Here is a 22,498-nt window from a genome sequence, read left to right as displayed (position 1 = left end):
TACTGGACCAACCCTTATTTCCTCTTTGAAAGCAGCATTGCAAGAGGCAAAGATGGATGATTCGAGGTCGCAAGAGGAAATTCGGGATATAGAAAGGAAAATAAAGGAGGCGTATCGGGATGAGGAATTATACTGGCAACAAAAGAGTAGGAAATTCTGGTTACGGGTTGGCGATAAAAATACAAAAATTTTTCACGTTTCCACGAAACAACGGAGGGCAAGAAATAGGATTATTGGTATGGAGGATATTGCATCAAAATATTTTGCGGAACTTTTTCAGCGGTCTGATGTGAGGGGCATTTCACAAATGGTCCAAGAAGTTCATCCATTAATCATAGAATGCATGAATAGGGCTTTGATAAGGGAGATCACAGAATCTGAAGTCCGCAGAGCTTTGTTTGCTATGCATTCCGAGAAAACTCCAGGACCTGATGGACTGACAGCTTTGTTTTTCCAAAGGTTTTGGCCTTCTCTAAAAGGAGATTTTGTGGCGTTGGTAAAAGATTTCTTTCGTACAAATCAGTTTGATCTGAGGTTAAATGAAACAAATATTTGCCTGATCCCTAAGACTGAAAGGCCTCAACGGATGACAGAGTTTAGGCCGATTAGTCTCTACAGTGTAAGTTATAAGATTATCTCTAAAGTCATGTGCTTCCGGCTTAAGCGAATTCTTTCATCGCTTGTTTCAGAAACACAATCGGCGTTTGTTTCTGTCCGTTTAATCACGGATAATATCCTTATTGCTCAAGAAATGTTTCATGGTTTGAATACAAATCCTCGCTGTAAATCAGAGTTTCTGGCTTTCAAGACGGATATGAGCAAAGCCTACGACCGGGTGGAATGCGATTTCCTAGAAGCAATAATGATTAAGTTGTGGTTTGATAGAAAATGGATCTCGTGTATTATGTGGTGTGTTTTCTCAGTTTCATATCAAGTCCTTCTTAACGGACAGCCTCGGGGTTCTATTAAGCCTTAAAGGGGGTTACGTCAGGGGGATCCTTTGTCTCCTTACTTGTTTATAATTTGTACGGAGGTTTTAATCGCCAATATTAAAAAGGCTGAACGAGAGAATAGAATCTCAGGTATCAAGTTAGCTCGGGAGTGTCCCACTATTTCACACTTGTTGTTTGCAGATGATAGCTTGTTCTTCTGTAAAGCAGAGGCGGCTGAATGCACTACGGTTATGGAAATTATATGAGACTATGGGAAAGCGTCGGGACAAGAGGTTAATCTGAAAAAATCCTCCATCATGTTTGGCAAGAAAGTCCCGCCTGATATACGGACTCAACTAAAATCTGTAATGGGTATCTCAAAAGAAGGTGGCATGGGTTCATATTTGGGTATTCCAGAAAATCTTCAGGGTTCAAGGACCAAGGTCTTCAGCTATGTCAATGAGCGTTTGGATGATCGAGTAAATGGTTGGTCTGCAAAGTATTTATCGAAAGATGGTAAGGAAGTTATGATTAAATCGGTAGCGTTGGCTCTTCCAGCTCATGTGATGTCTTGTTACAAATTACCGCAGGAGCTAACGTCTAAATTAACGAGTGCTATCTCAAATTTTTAGTGGAAATCTAATGATAAGGCACGAGGTATGCATTGGGTGGCCTGGGATAAAGTCTGTAAGGACAAGTGTGATGGAGGATTGGGTTTCTGCACTTTGGCACAATTAATGACGCAATGCTGGCTAAGCAGTATTGGCGGTTAATTCATTATCTGAATTCCATGATGGCTCGGGTTATGAGACGCAGATATTTTCGGAACAAACATCCTTTACAGGCTAAGAAGCCATATTCTCCTTCTTTTGCTTGGAGAAGTATTTACTCTACAAAGGGTTTGGTCGAACATGGATCCAGATGGGCGATAGGCTCGGGCTGCCAGGTTTCGGTATGGCGAGATCCTTGGATACCGGATTCTCAGCCAAGACCAGCTAATGGTCGAGGGAGATTGCTACATCCCAATCTAATGGTTAATCATTTAATAAACCCAGTTACTAAGGAGTGGCATATGCCAATCATGGTAGAGTTTATGGGCCCGGAGGATATCCAGATTATTCAATCTATGGAGGTTAGTAAAGTCTTTAAACTCGATAGATTGATCTGGCACTATACTTAGTCAGGAAAATATTCGGTCAAATCGGGTTATCGGCTCGCACGTGAATTAATTAAAGAGATTGAATATGGGCCGACGTGTACGGCCCTTAGGGCACATGCATGGAAACTGGAGGTTCTCACAAAGGTCCAACATTTTTTCTGGCAGGTTGCCTCCGGTTCCCTTCCTGTGATGGAACGTCTCGCTCACCGGGATGTCCGGTGTGATACTTTATGCAAACGTTGTGGTTCTGAGGTGGAGACCATAAATCATGCACTTTTTGAGTGCTCTCATTCGCGGCGGATCTAGGATTTATTTCTGGGTAACATATGTTCCGGAGACTTTCCTTATGGCTCGATCTACTCGAATCTAGATTTCCTATTCTGGCGAGCGCCATCCCAGTTGAACGTTTCGGATATAAGCCTTCGCTTACCATGGCTTGTCTGGTCAATTTAGAAGGACAGGAATAAAAAAAATTTCCAAGGACTTACGGCAGAGCCTATTGACGTTATCAATCAGGCAGCCAATGATAGAGTGTTATGGGAAGAGCCCAAGTCCTCTTATTCGGACTCCATAGAGCCTTTGCCTGTGGAGGTTCGGGTTCCTTCTCCTTGGTGTCAGGTTGATGGATCTTGGAAGGCCTCTGATCCTTTAGTGGGTCTGGGCTGGTGGTTTTGTCTCTGCTATTAGGAGCACGGAGTCTGCGACGTAGTCCTTCCCCTACATTCGGAGGTACATGCGTTGATTTGGGCGATGGAATCCCTTCTGGCGGTAGGAGTTGATTGTTAAAGTTTCGAGACGGATTGTGCAGAATTAGTGGTGATGGTGCAATCTCCTGATGAATGGTCCGTCTTCTCTAACATGTTTGATGAATTCTGCTTACTTCGATCCTCCTTTCCGGCCTTCATGCTTTCACGAATCCCGCGGTTGTCAAATGTCCGGGCCGACTGTCTTGCTCGTTCTTCGCGATCTTTATCTTTTGAAACTTCATTTGTAAACTCTTTCCTTCCGGTTTGGATAACCAACATTTGGATTATTTTCTAATTTAATGTTTAGTTGACAAAAAAAAATAGTATATAGTTATAAAAAAATTACTAGTATGTAGTTTTTATTTTATTTGAAACATAAGCTATAATCTACTGAATATTAAAAAACGAGGATAGTATATATAGTTTTTTTTCAACATTAGATATTTTTTTAATCTAGTAATTTAAAGAAACAAGTATACTTTACGTCGAAATTAGAACAAAAATTAATAATTGGATTTTGTTATGTAAAACCCTTATTATATATTAATCTTTTTATTTATTTAGAATTTTTATGAGCTAGAAAATTCATATAATGTAATTAATTATTCTTAAAATCAACTTCTTAGAAATAGAAACAATCACTTCAAACAATTTCCCATGAAAGCCAACTTTAAATATTACTCATTATACAAAATCATGATGATCATCTAATGTTTTTACTTTATAGACAATGACTCAATGAGTGCTGACTTAGTTAGACCGTCCAATAATTCAGGTGCAATAAAATATATGTAAGATTTTTAACATTATATGACTTTCTAATATCTATCATTGGTTATGCAGTCTGCATACGCCTACAAGGTTGGCCCCAACTTTAGAACTGATAATATAAGAAATGAAAAGCAATTTTAAAAAAAAATCTCCCCAGCTTCAAGTCAGGTCCATGAAATGGAGAAGTCAGCGGTCAAACATATCATCACAGCTCATATACAGACGATATCGTAAAAGGGAAATAGAAAAAAAAAAAAAAGAGATATAATTTCACGGGCAGTCTAAAAGACTTTGGTTTATGAACATTTCGTGTATTTTAATGTCAGTTTGTTGTATGCTTTATGAAAAGAGAGAAAGAGTTCTAAAAAGAAATGAAAAAATGAAATAAATAATATATACAAAAGAGAGGGTCGGTCACTGCCACAATTAAGCGGAAGTGGAGAATGGTTGGTATTTGTTGTGTCCTTCAAACCTCAAAAAGTTTCAATTTGAAGATCTTTTTGTTTTATTTTCAGCACAGTATACCTTTTAAAATGGTTTATTAGGTATTTTATAAGATTGGTTTTTAAAACAATACTGCTTCTAAGAAAATTATAAACATATGAATAATTAATTCTATCTCTTGTTCAAAAAAGAAAAGGAATATTTAACTCTATCAGTTTTGCATTGAAAAATCAAGAAATAATTTTCTCGAGTCTTTAACACTTTAGTGAAGAAATTTGATTTTCTTATCGTGTGGCACGTTTAGTCAACTTCGATAACTGGTTATAAATGAATCCTCATAGTTGAATATTGGAAAATATATTTCAAGATTTATATATTTCATCAGAATATTGTAATTTGCATTGACAAATGTCTTTATGTCGTGTTTCAAGGCTCTATCACTTATGTAGATGATCTGCTGCTTATGTAATTCTAACCACAATATTAAATTCCGAGGAGAAAAGTTTGTAATAGAGACTGAACCAGGTTTACATTAAAATTCCAAAATGGAGAGGAAATAAATCAAGAAAACAAAATAAATATTGCATGGATAAGAAAACACGACACTTGTCTATGCAACTTTTTTCTATAGTTGCATGAGATCACTTTAATGTTAAAGTCCTCCCAAACAGTATTAGATTCTTCGCTATAAAAGACCTCATGGGTAGTTAAATAGAGCGTTGTGAATTTGAATCATATACTTCGACATATGTACACGTACACACAGATACGTATTCATATATGGCACTGAAATTATCAAAATATTCAATTCTGAGAATAGTGAATAGCACTGGGCGAAATAAACATTAGTTAAATTTCAGCATATTCTTGGATCTATGCCACGTTAATTAATTGTTATTTCGTTTGATATATAGTTCTTTAAATTGTCTATTATCTATATACGAACTTTTAATTTGAATGTTAGATATACTGAACATACGAATACAAATTTTTCTTGAGCCACTATAGCTCCTCCTTCGTCCCCTTAGCCGCCGGTCATCAAACTACCGCAGAAAAAAAATGATAAGTACAAAATGATATAGAAATATTAAATTAAATAAGTTTTTCTTCACACTGTGTGTGTGTTTGTGTTGTAACAATAAAGTTATATGTAGTCTACACGTATCTAAAACCAATGGAGTTTCGAAAGCAAGATCTTTTGGTGAAACCATCAAAGAGACAACAATGCATATTATCTTTTTTAAAAATATAGGATCATAAAATTTCTTGTACAAATTGCTAAGAGAAAAAGTATAGAGAATATGTGTCACTAATATCAGCCATAAACATATATAGTTCATTACTAACCTTACAAACAAATATATAATTTAGTTATGATTCCATCTAAAATGAACTAAAAAGGTTGAAAAAGAAGTAATTAGTAACAACAGTTAATTGGCTATATACTTTGCAAAGCCAAAACTATACCATGAATAGAAAGATGAGGAATAAATAGGTCTAGATTAAGTGAATGTTCTACCTCCTTTTTGTGTTAGTCAAAAAAGTTAAAATCTCGCTAAATTTATTTTAAAATCCACTAAGTGGAGGGTTTGAATCCTTCCATCACCTTTATCTTACCCTTCACCTTTTTTTTTGTTTTTTTTTTTTGGATTTACTTGCATCGTTCTCCATTAAACAAACCAAACCCAAATATGTTGTATTTTATTTGATAATGAATTATGTCGAGACAAAATATGGTAGTGAAACAATCTAGAAGAATTTATTGTTCATTAAAATTCTTATGTGAAACAATCTAGAATAATTTATGGTTCGTCTACATGTAAATGTGAAACGAATATTATGATGTGAGTAATCAAAATATTCAATCAATCTAAAAATTTTGTTACAAACTAGTAACAATTACCTTGTGGAGAATAAAAGACAAAATCAATTCTACATATGTTAATTACATTGGTATCGGAAACTCCATTTCAAAACCAACTTGCCAATTAAGTAAAGGGTAAACAAACATGATTGATTAGCCTTTATTCCACCACTATATTACTAGCTTTATCAATTCAAGGAATTGATATATCTTTAGTTGCCCTAAAAACAAAGAAATATAGCTATTTTTTTTTTATAAGAGGAGTAAAAAACAATGTAATTTCCTAAGAAGAGAATAAAGAAAACTACAACATGAAGTCATTTTCTAATAATAAAGAGGGCCCAAATTCTCCTTTCTTCTCACCCAATTGGACCCTTCCTCAAATCTCTTCTCCTCTCCTCTCTTTAAATTCCGCTAATACCCCTTTCTCATTTTCACTCTTATATCACATTAAACCTTTTTTTTAATTTTTCCTCTACCTCAAAGTTTGAGAGAAAGAAAGAAAGAAAGAGAGAGAGAGAATGGTGGGTTCTTGAAGTTTCTCACATTATTTTTGCTCACTTCATCGTTTCAAGAAATCAAATATTTGATTTGTGTGTGATGATGTTTTCTATTTATAGTAATATATGTCTCTTTTTTCTCAAAGTTTAGTTTTGTTTCTTGTTCTTTGTCATATACTTACAGGAAGTGGAAGAAGAGGTCTCAAGATGGGAAGGCTACTCAGACTGGAGAAACAGAGCTGCCGTGAAAGGCCGTCACGGTGGCATGCTCGCCGCTTCTTTCGTCTTAGGTCAGTTTCTAAATTCCATATTTACCCCTCGATTTCTCTGATGCATCTTTTAACCACACATTTATATTTTAAAAACGATTCCCTAATGGGATCATTGTGACTGATTTATATATAATTTTTCTTCTCCTATATATGAAGTGGTGGAGATATTAGAGAATCTAGCGTACTTGGCGAATGCTAGTAATCTCGTGCTATACCTAAGAGAGTACATGCACATGTCTCCATCTAAATCGGCAAATGACGTCACCAATTTCATGGGCACAGCTTTTCTCCTAGCTCTCCTCGGTGGTTTCCTCTCCGATGCTTTCTTCTCCACTTTTCAAATCTTCCTCATCTCAGCCTCCATCGAGTTCTTGGTAAGCCTTTCACTCAATTCTTTTACATTTTTTTAACCCTTATAATTTATAAACACAACACTAACAAACAAACAAATCAAACTCCACTTATATAAAAATATTCAGAAACTTTGTTATCCGTTAGATTACTTTAGTTTAGCTTAAGTTCTAAATTATTAGCGTTGACTTTTTTTGTTTTGTCTAGCCACCACAATCATAAATCCGTTCACATTATAATAGATCCACATGTATATCTATCGTAAAAGTATATATTATAACAAAATTATCACATATGAAAGAAAAAAAAGTATAGTTGTAAGCAAAAATCCAACGAACCATGCGTGCATTGGTATGCTGATAAAAGGACAAAAGAAAGTAGAGGAGCGTGACTTTGATACGGTACCGTATCCGTATCTATACGCAAAAATGCTTTGTTATGTTTATGATCCTAACACGACCTATACGTGATAACATCTATTAAAAAAAATCGTACACCCTAGTTTTGTTATAACTGTCACTATCTCAGGGACAAAAAAGGAAAGTTAAAACATCTTTCTTGGATTTCAGCAACACAACAACCTTTATAATTGTTTTTGTTATCTTGTCTTTACGTTTGATAGGGTATGAAACTATAGTGTCCACTTATATAACAATCTGCCACTCGTACCCTCGTGACTCTGCCACTTAATGGTACAAAAGACAAAACAAACTTGTAGTTGTAAAAGTACAGTTGGGGCTCTTAATGCTTTGTGGGTAGCGTTTGTGCGTTCGTATACGAGTGCAAACGCAAACACTCTTATATCTGTTTACCATTATATATAGATAGATAAATTTTGATGGTTCATGTAATATATACCTCTACCTATAATAATTTATAACTACACATAAATATATATAGCTGACTTAGCTTATAATTTCACGATCACTTTTGTAAAGTGTTTTTTCTTATATATGTTTTGTTTTAAATTGATTTGAGTCATTTACTTATATGATAAAAGCATTCATATTCCATGGAGTCATATCTACATTCATCTAGAATCGATATATTATTGGATAATATATACTAGAGTCCAAATTCTTTTTAAACCCCTGCTGTTACGTCAGTGTAACCGAAGTTATTTCTTCAAGAAAAGGGATTAGCCAATGAGACGACCACACAGAAAATAAGGTTTTGTCCATACCTCATTTAATAACGACGTCTCATCGTTCGTAACGGTTTCAATTATTTGTATCACGTCGCTGGTCTGACTCTCACGAACCACAAGGGTTAAACTCTCCCACGTGCCCTGGTCCCATTCCCATACTATTCTTTGTAACTCCCCAAAAAAACCGTTAATTGTTTCGAATTAATGAGTTTTAACAAATCAAATATGATTAAAATGTGATTTGGGTGACGTGCAGGGATTGATCGTACTCACAATTCAAGCTCGAACACCGTCCTTAGTGCCTCCATCTTGCGATGGTCCTACTTGTGCAGAAGTGAGTGGCTCGAAGGAAGCGATGCTATTTGTGGGATTGTACCTTGTGGCTTTGGGAGTGGGAGGAATAAAAGGGTCGTTACCATCTCACGGAGCAGAGCAGTTTGATGAGAGTACGCCTAAAGGTCGGAAACAGAGGTCAACGTTCTTCAACTACTACGTGTTTTGTCTTGCTTGTGGAGCACTCGTGGCCGTCACGTTTGTGGTATGGTTAGAAGACAACAAAGGATGGGAATGGGGTTTTGGTGTCTCTACAATTGCTATCTTCGTCTCGATTCTGATCTTTCTCTCTGGATCAAGATTTTACAGAAACAAGATCCCATGTGGAAGTCCTCTCACCACAATCTCCAAGGTTTGTTTTTACCTCATTAGTTCTTGACTTCGAGATATGATTGAGAATAAACATGTGCCCTAAGTAATGTTTTATATGATTTGTTTGACTCAGGTGCTTCTTGCGGCTTCGTTTAAGTGCTTCACTAGTGGAAGTTCAAGCAATGCAGTTGTGAATATGGCCGTTAGTCCCTCTAATCATAGCGTACCAAAAGGGAAAAAAGAAGAAGTTAACTCACAAGGAGAAGTGGAAAAGCCACGTCAAGAAGAAGCCGTGCCTCCTCAGCCACAACTAACCAACAGTTTAAGATGCTTAAATGGAGCTGCGGATGAGAAACCTGTCCATAGATTGTTAGAGTGCACGGTCCAACAAGTCGAGGACGTGAAGGTTGTGCTGAAAATGCTTCCGATATTTGCTTGCACCATCATGCTCAACTGTTGCTTAGCTCAGCTTTCGACATTCTCTGTCCAACAAGCTGCTTCAATGAACACAAAGATAGGTAGCTTAAAGATTCCTCCAGCTTCTTTACCGGTCTTCCCCGTCGTGTTCATCATGATCCTCGCACCTATCTACGACCATCTCATTATCCCATTCGCTAGAAAAGCTACCAAAACCGAAACGGGAGTCACTCATCTACAAAGAATCGGAGTAGGTTTAGTTCTTTCTATATTAGCAATGGCGGTTGCAGCATTGGTTGAGATTAAAAGAAAGGGAGTGGCGAAAGACGAAGGCTTGCTTGACTCGAAAGAAACCTTACCGGTCACTTTCCTATGGATCGCTCTTCAGTATCTTTTCCTAGGGTCAGCTGACCTATTCACACTAGCTGGACTGCTAGAGTATTTCTTCACAGAAGCACCTTCTTCAATGAGATCTCTAGCGACGTCACTCTCGTGGGCTTCCTTGGCAATGGGATACTATCTAAGCTCAGTGATTGTATCGATAGTAAACAGCATCACAGAGAGCTCAGGGAATACACCATGGCTGAGTGGAAAGAGCATAAACCGTTACAAACTAGACTACTTCTACTGGCTAATGTGTGTTCTTAGTGCAGCTAACTTCTTGCATTATCTCTTCTGGGCAATGCGTTACAAGTATAGATCAACTGGTTCAAGAAGCTAATATCGAATGGTTTACCTTTGAGCCTTTTTTTAATATAAAATTAGAGCAGAAAATGTTTTTTACATGAGCGGCTGTTATATAAAGAGATGAATGGGGGATGCAAGTAGTGATGCTGTGGTTAGGTAAATATTTGGGGGTTTGGAGTTTTTTTTTTAAAATCGTTGGACAATGAATGTACAGCGAATGGATATTTCAACTTGCTTGAGGCTTACTTTTAGTTGTTTCTTGTGCTGTACGAAACTAAGCTAAGCTTGATAACTTTAATATTCACAAATGTGGATACTGGAGATATTTTGAATAGTTGAGCCACTTGAGCTATATTAACTTTAGACGAAAGAAGTGAAATTTCAAATGTGAGGGAAATGCTGTGGTTTTGCCATTTGTGGTTTACCGAGAAAACGATGACTAACGAGGTCCAATGAGTTTTAACACGGGCCTACAAGAAATAATGAAACCAAGCCCATTTACTTTGGTTTGGGTTAGTCAAATATTGGTAAGTAATTTTTTTTTCTTAGAAATAATCCCTTATTTATTTCTAAACATTATACTAATTTTGAGTGATTTTAATATATTTCTATTTTATTTTATTTTAAATAATGTAAATACCCTTTTTATCAAACATATTTTAAATTATATTTTTATTAGTTGTATTTATTTTATTTAGTGATATTTTTGTAAAAAGGATAAATTAAATTGGGATTCATATTTCTATATTTTTAGTTTTTATATATTTTTTAATTTGTGTGTAAAAACTTTAACGGGTGTTATTGGATTATAATTTATAAAGAATTTTGAAGACTTCAACAAAATCATCAAAATTGAGTAAGTGAAATTTTTTTAAAGATTGCTAGAGAGTATTCTATAGTTTTGTTGTTTAGTTTTCTAAAATCTTGTAAAGTGGTCCAAATAATCTTTGTATTTTTGTGATACTTTTCATGACTTTATTTTGTGAAAAAAGTGTATAAAATCATGAAAATAACATAATAATTGAATTCATTAACAATCTTAAATTCTTTTGTTATAATTGAATAATACAACATTTTTATTGACTTTATAAAAGTCTGAATCCAATAGCCCAAATTTGTTAAAATTTAAATAATTTTTTACAAATCATAAACTAATAACAATAAACTTTAATAGAGTTTAACAAAAATTTTATCTAATAAAAAGTGATTCTATATAACATTTAAAGTCTTTAAAACTCTATTCAAATTTCAAACCAATAACCCAAACTTAACATCAATTAAAACATATAATAACAGTAAAATATAAGTATTCTTTCAATTTGTAAAACTAAATTAATCTTGGTTTTTAAAAAAAATCAAAGCTAGATTAGGGATTTTTTGGGTGAATTTTTCAATAAATCGAATGCCAAAATAATTATTAATGCTAACATAAATACTTGTAAAATATAATAAAATTCTTAAAAAAAGAATTGGATAAGTACTCTTAAAGTAAGTAGTCTCAACTAAAATCTCTTTTAAATAGAAACTAGATAATCCGAGGATTACTACCAAAAAAAAAAAAAGATAATCCGAGGATTACCAGGTTTGTCACGAAGGAATCCCAACAAAAAAAAACCAAAAGATTTTATACTAATTTCGTTCATTATCACAAAATTGCTTAAGCAATTTCGCCCAACCTTCCTCGGTAATTTCCTCCAACTTGCTCTTTTTTTTTNTTTTTTTTTTTTTTTTTGTGTGTGTTTTGCTTTTGCTTATAATTTGCGACTTTGCTTCCTCCTCTGAACTTACGCAGCCGTATAAGATTATTCTCTTCTTGTGTGTAAATTTCTCAAACTCCTCTGTTCTTCTGTCTCTCTGTAATCTAATTTTGTTTCGTTACTCGTTGATTTTGTGTCTTTCTTTGAATCGTGGACCCTTTTGGACTCCATCAATCTTAGGGTTTCGTTCTTCGTGTAGTGGTGGGTTTTTTTTTATTTATTTCTTATTTCTCTGGTGACTGTTAGGTTTTTGTGTCTTTTTTTTTCAATTCTTAGGTCTTATTGTTCAGTTATGACCAAACCTTGAAATATTTTTTTAAGAGCAGAGTCAAAAAATTTAAGGTCATCTTGTAGAATCTGAGTCTACTTGTCGTTGAAATTTGCTTAAAGTAATGATTTTTTAAAACCCTTCTCTTTGACTTGATGTATTGTTTAGCCTTGACGCTTGTTGCTTACTTCTTGTTTTATATCACATAAACTAGTATTTGATGATGATTTGAGTTGTAAAGTTTTGGAATTTTCATGTTTTCTGATGTTTTTTTCTTCTTGTATTTGTTTCAGGAAAGAAAAAGAAAAATGGGTCAAGCTTTGGGTTGTATTCAAGTTGATCAGTCGAATGTAGCAATCAAAGAGACTTTTGGGAAATTTGACGAAGTTCTTGAGCCTGGTTGTCACTGTTTGCCATGGTGCTTGGGGAGTCAAGTCGCTGGTCACCTTTCCTTGCGTGTTCAACAGCTTGATGTTCGCTGCGAGACAAAAACTAAGGTCTCTTGATGACACTTCCATCCTCTATATATACTGTTTTTGATACTGTTGAAATGAAAGGTTGTGACTGGTTTTGGGATTCTTTGTTTATTTGTTTTTAGGATAATGTGTTTGTCACCGTTGTTGCTTCCATTCAATACCGTGCCAAACCTGAGAGTGCTCAAGATGCTTTTTACAAGCTCAGCAACACGAGGAATCAGATTCAAGCTTATGTCTTTGATGGTTTGTTTCAAATATCCTTCCTTTTTTTTGTGCTTCTTGATGTTCTTGTGTTTGCCTAATGATTAACTAATCGATCCACAATTTTTTGCATAGTGATTCGAGCAAGTGTACCTAAGCTGGATCTTGACTCAACCTTTGAGCAAAAGAATGACATTGCAAAAACCGTTGAGAATGAGCTCGAAAAGGTACATCTCATTGAGCAAAATTTTTGAATTTTCTGCTGAAAAGATTAATATACATAGATTAGACTCTTAACTGCTGTTGTGTATATAATATAGGCTATGTCTCATTACGGGTATGAGATTGTTCAGACACTTATTGTGGATATCGAGCCTGATGTGCATGTCAAGAGGGCAATGAATGAGATCAATGCTGGTACGCTCAATTGTTGTTGATATAAAAGTTCTCGACTTCTATAGTATATTTGCTGAGAATCTTGCAATGTTTTGTTCTGTTTCTTGATGAAAAAAACAGCTTCTAGAATGAGAGAGGCAGCAGGTGAGAAAGCTGAGGCAGAGAAGATTCTGCAGATCAAGAGAGCCGAGGGAGAAGCTGAATCGAAATACCTTTCAGGTATGGGTATAGCCCGTCAGAGACAAGCCATTGTGGATGGTCTGAGAAACAGCGTGCTGGCCTTCTCTGAGTCTGTTCCAGGAACATCTTCAAAAGACGTGATGGATATGGTTCTGGTGACTCAGTACTTTGACACATTGAAGGAAATTGGTGCGTCTTCAAAGTCAAATTCGGTGTTCATACCTCACGGTCCAGGTGCTGTTAGGGACATTGCTTCACAGATCAGGGATGGTCTTCTTCAGGGTAACGCTGCTGAGTAGAGAGAGAGGTCTCTCAAAGTACTAAAGCTTTTCAGGGGTTTAGAGAGTTGTGTTTGCTACTTAATAGTTTCTTCTTTAGCGTTTGATTTTTATATCTACGAAATCTGTATGGAGTTCTTCAAATATGTTTAGGCTTGTGCGACTGGTTTGTGGATATGATTGGTTTTAGTGTGATTTATTATTTTTCATGATTGTTTTCTATTAAAAATATGTTTTTCATCTTTATTTTGTCTTCTCTTCAATATTGTTTTCTGTTTCTGTTAAGCATACGCTATATGCTATATGGAAAAGAAAAAAATGAAAAAAAAAAAAAATCATCACTCATAGGATTACAAAATGAATATTTTGGTATATTTTTCATAAGTTTGTATTTGAATAATGAAATTATTGTGATTGTAGAGCATTAATAAGTTTTAGTTGATTATAAGAGCCCAAAATTTTCAAAAGTAATAATATAATTTCCAAAATATGGAGAAAGAAAATAGCGTTTTTTTTCAAAAGAAAAAAAAATAAAACAAATTAAATAACTTGTTTAACAAAAAGTTGTTACTACTTTTTAGATGTTTACGATACTAACCAATGAGATCTTTGCTTAACGATTCAAAAACTAAACAACCATCGCAACTAAACACAAAATCGTATTAAAAAAAAAAAAAAAAATCATAAATATATATTAAGTTTGCCGACGGGGCAGAGATCACGAAAAAGTATGGCCCACATAAGCTTACGTGGCTTATGTTTTAATTATTTAAGTCCACGCATTACTCGAACTCGAATGTCGATAGAGGGATCTTCCCTTTCAGCAATCCTAAAAGTAATTTATATATATATATTTTTTATTGTATATTAATTTTCAACGACTCTTAACCTCTCTTCTTCACTCTCTCGCTTCCAAAAAAAAAAAAAAAGAAGAAAATATCTTCTCTCTTCTCTCCGCTCACGAAGCTGCTGCGATGTCCACCGTTCCCATTGAGTCTCTTCTCCACCATTCTCATCTTCGTCACAACTCTAGAACTTGCCGCGGAACTAGAAGCTTCTCGCCTTGCTCTTTGAATCTCCGTTCTCGTTTCACTAGTTCCAACAAATTACTAGTACTAAACTCATCGATTGGTTCCGCCACGAGTGCCTTAGGTTTTCGCAGCTCCAAGTCCGTCGTGATTCGTGCTAGCTCTTCCGATACTGCCGTCGTGGAAACCTCTCAATCGGAATCGGATGATGTAGTTTTCAAGGAAAATTTCTCTGTTCAGCGAGTCGAAAAGGTTTTTTCTCAATCCCCCGTATCACACTCACATTTGTTGTTGTTAGTTGAATCGAGTCGATTGATTGATTTGTGTATCGACGAGGTTAAAGATCATATTTGTGTCGTGTGTTTTTTTTGATGATACATATGGGTTTTGATTTCGATTTTGGAATGATAGGCAGAAGGAAAGATTTATGTACGATTGAAACAAGTTAAAGAGAATGATTGGGAGCTGAGTGTTGGATGTAGTATTCCTGGGAAATGGATTCTGCATTGGGGAGTTTCATATGTGGGTGATACTGGAAGGTCCTTTCCTTTTCCTTTCTACCTTTTGTTTTTGGTATCCTCATTATAGTAATGGACTAATGGGGAAAATTTTATTCCCTTGATGTTCTCTCTACTTTGAATTTTACAGTGAATGGGATCAACCTCCGGAAGATATGAGACCTCCTGGTTCATTTGCCATCAAGGTACTGGTAGTACTGTACTACTCAACATTTGCCTTTTGGTTTTCGATGGTTGTAACACTTTTTTTTAATCTTGTATTAGGATTATGCTATAGAGACACCTTTGGAGAAGCTATCCGAAGGAGATTTTGAAGTTAATATTAATCTAAATCTGGAAAGCTCAGTAGCAGCTCTCAGTTTTGTTTTGAAGGTTCTCTTTCTTAACCCTTTGCTATATAAAGATGTTTAATTATTCGTTTGCCCTTAGTTGTGTTGTGCATTTATTTGGGACTGTTTGTTTTCCAGGACGTAGAAACTGGGGCATGGTATCAGCACAAAGGGAGAGATTTTAAGGTTCCTCTTGTGGATGATATTCCTGATAATGGAAATTTGATCGGAGCAAAGAAAGGGTTTGGTAAGTGGCTAGGATTATTATATCTACTACTGTTATCCAGACTGTAGATTTTTCATTCTTATACTTAGGCTTTCCTTTACTTTTTAATGTAGAACTATTCTTTTTCAAGTTACTTTCTTGAATCTTCAAACTGATCGAGACTTGCTTCTCTTGGATCTCTAGGTACCATTGGGCAGCTTTCAAACATTCCTCTCAAACAAGAGAAATCTGGTGTAGAAGTTGAAAAAGAGAGCAAGAGCGCACCCGATTCTACGATAGAAAGGAAAGGTCTTCAAGAGTTTTACGAGGAGATGCCAATTAGTAAACGTGTTGCCGATGATAACTCAGTCAGTGTCACTGCAAGGAAATGCCCTGAAACATCTAAGAACATTGTATCAATTGAAACCGATTTACCGGGTGATGTTACTGTCCACTGGGGAGTTTGCAAAAACGGCAGTAAAAGATGGGAAATTCCTTCTGAACCTTACCCTGAAGAAACATCCTTGTTTAAGAACAAGGCATTACGCACTCGTTTACAGGTACGTGTAGAAGTATGGTCCTTGGCAAGATTCACATGTTCAGATTTGAAAATCCTGGAAAATTAGTTTTGTTGTGTCTCTGTAATTTCAGTAGGTGAGATTCAAATTAGTTCTTGGTTAACACCTGGCATATTGGTAACTGTCCAGGCAATTTTCAGGTTGTGCATGCCTGGTTTTTAACTTAGCATTAGGATGGTTTGCAACATAATGCATTTAGTTCTTTATTTTTGCACCCTATCAGATATGGCCATCATACTTATACTACATGATTCTGTCACTATGTCTTTGCGGCTGGTTCCCGACATTTTTTGGGCACCTAGAGATCATTTTCATGTGTCATATTGTTTACCTTTCCTATTAGAATATTTTCTGCTTCTATCAGTGACATTATTTAAGTGTTTATGCATATGAACATTCTGCAGCGAAAAGAAGATGGAACTGGATCGTTTGGATTATTCTCTCTGGATGGAAAGCTTGAAGGGTTATGTTTTGTTCTTAAGTTAAATGAAAATACTTGGCTAAATTATAGGGGGGAAGACTTCTACGTCCCTTTCCTTACTTCAAGTAGCTCGCCCGTTGAAACTGAAGCTGCTCAAGTGAGTGAACACACGCCAAAAACAGATAAAGAAGTGTCTGCTAGTGCATTTACTGATGAGATCATCACTGAGATTAGGAACTTGGCCATTGACATTTCCCATCATAAGAATCAGAAGACAAACGTAAAAGAAGTGCAGGAAAACATTCTACAAGAAATTGAGAAACTGGCTGCGGAGGCATATAGCATATTTAGAAGCACAACTCCAACTTTTACCGAGGAAAGTATTTTAGAATCAGAGGATGAAAAGCCTGAAATTAAAATCTCCTCAGGAACCGGCTCCGGATTTGAGATATTATGCCAGGGATTCAACTGGGAGTCCCATAAATCAGGGAGATGGTACTTGGAACTTCAAGAAAAAGCCAAGGAGTTAGCTTCACTTGGATTCACCGTTCTGTGGTTACCTCCACCGACAGAATCTGTGTCACCTGAAGGGTACATGCCTAAAGACCTGTATAACTTGAATTCCAGGTGAGCTCTACATTTTGACTTAACTGTCTATTATCGCTTAGTTGCTTAAAACTTCATCATGAATCTGGGGTTGTTCAATCGTCAAATGGGATTAAATGAACTTCTGGTTGAATGCTGTTTTTGTTGTCTTAAATGCATGGTCAGTTAGAGTGGAGCTGTTTTTGTCTTTTGACAGTGACAAAATGCAGTGGTAGTGTGTATCAGATAAGAAACAATATAGTAGCATGTATCTGATACCTGCTTTCCCACTCGTTTTTGTTGCTAACTTTCAGATATGGAACTATTGATGAGCTGAAAGATACTGTGAGGAAATTTCACAAGGTTGGGATCAGAGTTTTAGGTGATGCTGTTTTGAATCACCGCTGTGCACACTTCAAGAATCAAAATGGTGTATGGAATTTATTTGGAGGACGTTTGAACTGGGATGATAGGGCAGTAGTTGCAGATGACCCTCATTTTCAGGTATATTTCCCCTTTATATAAATAGAACTTCGATCTTATTGCTATATAACAAAATGCAAGCAAATTCTTTGATAGAAAAATGTGCCTTTTCGCTGAAGTATACTATATTTGATTTCGGGTAATGCTTTTGAGGGAGATAAGATGCTAATGGTCTCTATTATCCTTGATGGTAATTCATTGATTCAGGGTAGAGGAAACAAGAGCAGTGGAGATAATTTCCATGCTGCTCCAAACATAGATCACTCACAGGACTTTGTTAGAAAGGATATTAAGGAATGGCTATGCTGGATGAGGTAAGTTCCCCTGTTATTTCCTTGTTATCTGCTGATCGGTTATGATGTCTGATTTCGATTCACATGCAGAGAAGAAGTTGGGTATGATGGATGGAGGCTTGATTTTGTAAGAGGGTTTTGGGGAGGTTATGTGAAAGACTATATGGATGCTAGCAAACCGTACTTTGCAGTTGGTGAATATTGGGATTCCCTTAGTTACACGTATGGAGAAATGGACTACAATCAAGACGCACATCGTCAGAGGATTGTTGACTGGATTAATGCAACTAGTGGAGCTGCTGGTGCTTTTGATGTCACAACCAAAGGAATTCTTCATGCGGTACTAAAAATATCAATCTTATACCGTTTGATACGACATTGTTTTTTTTTGGTTAATAAGATCTGGTAACTTTCTGTGTGTAGGCTCTTCAAAAATGCGAGTATTGGAGACTCTCAGACCCAAAAGGGAAGCCTCCAGGTGTGGTTGGATGGTGGCCTTCTCGTGCTGTAACATTCATAGAGAATCATGACACTGGCTCTACTCAGGTTTTTGTTTCTCGCCATTTCAACTATCACCAAGTTTCTGTTTTAAAATGTTTTAATGATTATTTTTCTCTGTTTATAAAGGGCCATTGGAGATTTCCGGAAGGGAAGGAAATGCAAGGATATGCTTATATCTTGACTCATCCAGGAACACCGGCTGTGTTCTTCGACCATATCTTCTCAGATTATCACTCCGAGATTGCTTCTCTTCTCTCTCTCAGGAACAGACAGAAACTCCACTGTCGGAGTGAGGTAAAACTACTTTCAGGCGCTCACACTCTCTAAAACATATCTTACGAAATTCGATGGATCTTGAAACCAGCCTCATTTGTTTTCTTGTTTTTGGGACTTATAAAGGTGAATATAGACAAGAGTGAGAGAGATGTCTATGCAGCTATAATAGATGATAAGGTTGCAATGAAGATTGGACCAGGGCATTACGAACCACCAAACGGATCCAAAAACTGGTTTGTTGCAGTCGAAGGCAGAGACTACAAGGTGTGGGAATCATCTTAAGAAGCAGGTAATTTGTACGTTTGTGAAGTAGTAAGTAAATAAAAATTGTTCCTGGAGGAAAATATGTATATATTATTATTTAAGGGAAGAGCCAGAAATAAGATTTATTACATATATGTGATGTCGGGTGGTGGGACTAAAACCAGATTTAAGATTTGCCAAATTTTTACAATACTGAGAGAATATTTATATTGGATTGGATGCTTGTAGTATAGTGTATGCATATGAAGAATACTTGTTTAAGTGATTAGGTGGAAAAGGTAGTCAATAGGATATACTTTGTTCACTGTAGAGCCGCGGTATATATTTCTTCTTCAGTTTTATAGTAGTAAAAAAAGATTAACATTCAACCAACATTCTAAAACATTATGTGTAGGTTCTCGAGAGAGAGATATTTATAAATATTATTTAAAAAGAAAATAATGGGAAATATTCAAAGTCTTTTCCTAATAGTAATACTGAGAAAATGTTTACTAAACTAGATATTCACCAGAAAACTAATTATAATGGAAAAGACATTGTATGGAATGGGTTTTTTTGCTTAGGTCTCTCTTGTTCAACTAGAGGGTCTCTTCTTTAGTGGAAAAAGGTAGGTTCACCGGAATGTCTTGTTATTTCGCCGGATTTCGGGAAGATTTAGTCTGTTAGACACAATTTTGGGGAGATCTTTTCATATCTTTTTGAATACTTTAACCTAGTTCATAGGGTTTTGATCGCCGTCACCTATTCTAGCCGGTTTTTGCGACTGGTTTTGGTTTCTGCGTTTTTTGGAGTTGCTTAACATGGAGTATGCTTTAGACAAAGCGTTGGAAGAGATGTCCTTAGTAGATGACGCACCAATCGTGTTGCAGAAGTTACCGCAGTTTAGCTCGTGTGTCCGTAATAAATGTAGCATCATTGGTCGTCTTCTATGTCCAGAGAATCAGAAGATGTCCAAATTGATTCATGAGATGCCTAAGCTTTGGAGAGTTTATGATCAAGCCAGAGGGATAGCTCTGCCAAATGACGAATTCCAGTTTATTTTTGATTCGGAGAATGAACTCGCTATGGTGCTTGATACGGGAGCATGGACGTTTAATGACTGGAGTGTTACCTTGGAGAGGTGGGTGGAGAAACCCCCATCGGATTACCTGAAGATCCTACCAATCTGGATCAGGCTTCGAAACATCCCGGTGAATTTCAATACAACAGACACGATTAAAGAGATTGCACGACATATCGGTCAGGTTACTCATGTGGCTTTTGATCCATTGAAACCGCAAAGTAAGGGCTACGTCATGGTTCATATTCTGTTTGATGTGACCAAGCCCTTAAAAAACTTTCGAGAGTTGCAACTCCCAACTGGTGAACTCATTAGGATTGGGATTAAGTATGAGAGAATCAGGAGACGGTGCTACCAATGTCACAGGCTCACTCATGACAGGGAACGGTGCCCTCTTAACCCCTCAAACCGACAACTAGCTGCTACGAGAGGAGTTAAAACAACAGCAATTGTTCCTCAAAGGTTAATACCGCGAATCAGTAAGGATGATCCCCTATTTGGGGTTCTCACTGATGATGATGTTGGCATTGATGTGGTTTCGGGTAAACCAAAAATTGCTAAAGATGTGCTTGATGAGATGAGACACTATCTTTATGTGGCTGACCCAAAGTTAAAGCAGCTACATATTGAGAGGGTTCGACAGTCAGTGTGGAACTTGGCAGGAAATCCGAAGAGTCAAAGGATGTGTTTACAACTAGAAGCTCCTCCTGTCATCACCACAGACGTGAATAAGGCTAAAGGTTTGGTGTTTAACTTTGAAGGTGCAAGCTCAGTCACAGCTCCAACATCAGATCGATGTGAGCCTATTAGAAGATCTGCAAGTGTTTTACAACGATTGTCTTATACTGATCAATCTGATGCTACTTCATGTGCTTCAGCTCCTGCTTTCCTCGACGATCCTACGGGTTTACGAACTAGTTTTAAAACTGGTTCTACCGGGATCCCTGCAAAGCAACCTAGTAAGATGAGAAGACCAAGTCAATGGAAGCGTAAAGCTCATAAAGCACAAGAAGGAGTGGACACTAAACACCCGGTTGTTGCGATTGAGACAGAGGAGGTCGTGGCAATGAAGAGAAAAGCTGCAGATAGGAATGCAGACTCAATTAAAATGGCTAAATGAGACAATCAAGAGGTGGTTCCAAATGGGGAACCGCCGCTGCAATAATGAGTTTCATGAGCTGGAATTTTCAAGGTTTGGGGGGCGACTTGACAATTCCAACACTGCGGGACATGCGACGACAGCAATTAAGCGTTGCAAAGAGCTTGACAAGTGCACCTTGAATGACCGGGATAAACATTACAACTGCATTGAGAAGGGTTTATTGCCCCATCCTTAATACAAAAAAATTCGCACAGATGGCTTCCGGCAAGGCATGGTCCACGGAAATTTTTCGCACATATGCATCTTTTCATGTCACGTGTTTCCACATCTGTTATTTTACAAAACCCAGAAGTAAAATGTTCAGCTGTAGGCTTGTATAATAACATTTAGATAAACAAGTAACACAACAGGTCTAGAAGAAGAACACATTTGACTTTTCAAACTCAAATTATAATCTCTCTTTCTTTTTGTATATCTTTAGAGAGATTACACTAATGGCAAACCTGAAGCGCTTCCAAGGAATTAATTAGGATATTTGTGATTTGCAGCAGCGAAAGACGCAAACAATATGAGATTCGAGAGAGAGAGAGATATGAATTTCTTGGGGTTCGGTATAGTCAACAATATATAATACAGAAGGCGATAAAAGAAGAACGACCTAAGACCCATCGACACCGTCGGTTGGCCTCACGCCGCCGACGAGAATCTCTCCTTTCTCCCCCCTCTTCCTTTCTGCCCCCAGAACTCCTCAATGTCACAATCTGAGCCACCAGATCCGAAGGAATTAACCTGCAAAGGACCAACCTCGATTCCAGATCTAAACAAGGTGTCTTCGGACCAGTTCAGATCTGGAGCAAGCTTACCCTCGTCTTATCCACCTCCACCTCCTCCTCCATCCTTGTTGATTGAGAATGGTAATGTATCCCCTGACTCTACACCTCCAATTTCTGAATCTTTACCTCTTCCTCCTCCTGCGATTAAAACTCCACCGGTAATAGAAGATACTGAGCTAGTCTGGGCAGAAAGGTTTGACACTAGTCTTAGGAATCTCACAAAGGCTGCTAAACCATCTTACACAGAGGATGGTACTCCGAGAGTTCGTGCTCCTGCTGCAGTGATACTTAAAGCTTCAGATACTTGGAAAGACCACATAGTGGCCCATTTCCATGGCAATCCTCCACCTCCTGGAAAAATATTTGTTGATCTTAATCCTATCTGGGGTAAAAATGGTCGTATAAACATTCGTTGTCTAGCGAATGGACTTGTGCTCATTTATATTCCATCTGAAGCTACTCAGAAATGGGTTCTAGAGGTAGGATGTTGGCAAGCAGGGAACTGCCTTTTCACTGTCACTGCCTGGTCTC

The 22,498-nt window shown here is 36.8% G+C and overlaps 3 protein-coding genes across 6 annotated transcripts; all 3 read left to right on the top strand.

Moving 5' to 3' along the window:
- LOC104701630 (protein NRT1/ PTR FAMILY 4.6) lies at window positions 6,375–10,186 on the top strand. The gene is made up of 5 exons (XM_010472687.2): window positions 6,375–6,440; window positions 6,601–6,706; window positions 6,845–7,062; window positions 8,443–8,871; window positions 8,965–10,186. Exons 1-5 carry the CDS (start codon window positions 6,438–6,440, stop codon window positions 9,967–9,969), a joined length of 1,761 nt encoding a protein of 586 aa, XP_010470989.1. The 5' UTR covers window positions 6,375–6,437; the 3' UTR covers window positions 9,970–10,186.
- Window positions 11,474–13,703, top strand: LOC104701628 (hypersensitive-induced response protein 2). Of its 4 annotated transcripts, none has more exons than XM_010472685.2 (6): window positions 11,474–11,619; window positions 12,254–12,457; window positions 12,559–12,679; window positions 12,773–12,864; window positions 12,958–13,054; window positions 13,154–13,703. In XM_010472685.2, the coding sequence occupies exons 2-6, from the start codon at window positions 12,269–12,271 to the stop codon at window positions 13,510–13,512; spliced, it is 858 nt and encodes a 285-aa protein (XP_010470987.1). In that variant the 5' UTR covers window positions 11,474–11,619; window positions 12,254–12,268; the 3' UTR covers window positions 13,513–13,703. The 4 variants fall into 4 exon arrangements, with proteins under 4 accessions (XP_010470987.1, XP_019093015.1, XP_010470988.1 ...); XM_019237470.1 differs by lacking the exon at window positions 11,474–11,619 and adding an exon at window positions 11,666–11,750; XM_010472686.2 differs by lacking the exon at window positions 11,474–11,619 and adding an exon at window positions 11,666–11,754.
- On the top strand, window positions 14,383–19,181 carry LOC104750835 (alpha-amylase 3, chloroplastic-like). The gene is made up of 13 exons (XM_010472683.1): window positions 14,383–14,771; window positions 14,931–15,058; window positions 15,168–15,222; window positions 15,302–15,409; window positions 15,505–15,613; window positions 15,776–16,131; window positions 16,554–17,197; window positions 17,470–17,659; window positions 17,846–17,952; window positions 18,022–18,271; window positions 18,355–18,477; window positions 18,559–18,726; window positions 18,832–19,181. The coding sequence occupies exons 1-13, from the start codon at window positions 14,466–14,468 to the stop codon at window positions 18,988–18,990; spliced, it is 2,703 nt and encodes a 900-aa protein (XP_010470985.1). The 5' UTR covers window positions 14,383–14,465; the 3' UTR covers window positions 18,991–19,181.

Source organism: Camelina sativa, chromosome 16, assembly GCF_000633955.1.
Source record: "Camelina sativa cultivar DH55 chromosome 16, Cs, whole genome shotgun sequence".
NCBI classification, from domain to species: Eukaryota; Viridiplantae; Streptophyta; class Magnoliopsida; order Brassicales; family Brassicaceae; genus Camelina; species Camelina sativa.
This window is presented reverse-complemented; position numbering and strand designations above follow the sequence as displayed.

Excerpts from the sequence above, each read along its gene's own strand:
- LOC104701630 (XM_010472687.2), top strand. Across the intron at positions 6,707-6,844 it reads CGCCGCTTCTTTCGTCTTAG|TGGTGGAGATATTAGAGAAT; the intron begins GTCAGTTTCTAA and ends CTATATATGAAG. Across the intron at positions 8,872-8,964 it reads CTCTCACCACAATCTCCAAG|GTGCTTCTTGCGGCTTCGTT; the intron begins GTTTGTTTTTAC and ends TGTTTGACTCAG.
- LOC104701628 (XM_010472685.2), top strand. The coding sequence starts at position 12,269 with ATGGGTCAAGCTTTGGGTTGTATTCAAGTTGATCAGTCGAATGTAGCA. Across the intron at positions 12,865-12,957 it reads TTGAGAATGAGCTCGAAAAG|GCTATGTCTCATTACGGGTA; the intron begins GTACATCTCATT and ends TATATAATATAG. Across the intron at positions 13,055-13,153 it reads AATGAATGAGATCAATGCTG|CTTCTAGAATGAGAGAGGCA; the intron begins GTACGCTCAATT and ends TGAAAAAAACAG.
- LOC104750835 (XM_010472683.1), top strand. The coding sequence starts at position 14,466 with ATGTCCACCGTTCCCATTGAGTCTCTTCTCCACCATTCTCATCTTCGT. Across the intron at positions 17,198-17,469 it reads CTGTATAACTTGAATTCCAG|ATATGGAACTATTGATGAGC; the intron begins GTGAGCTCTACA and ends GCTAACTTTCAG. Across the intron at positions 17,953-18,021 it reads GAATGGCTATGCTGGATGAG|AGAAGAAGTTGGGTATGATG; the intron begins GTAAGTTCCCCT and ends ATTCACATGCAG.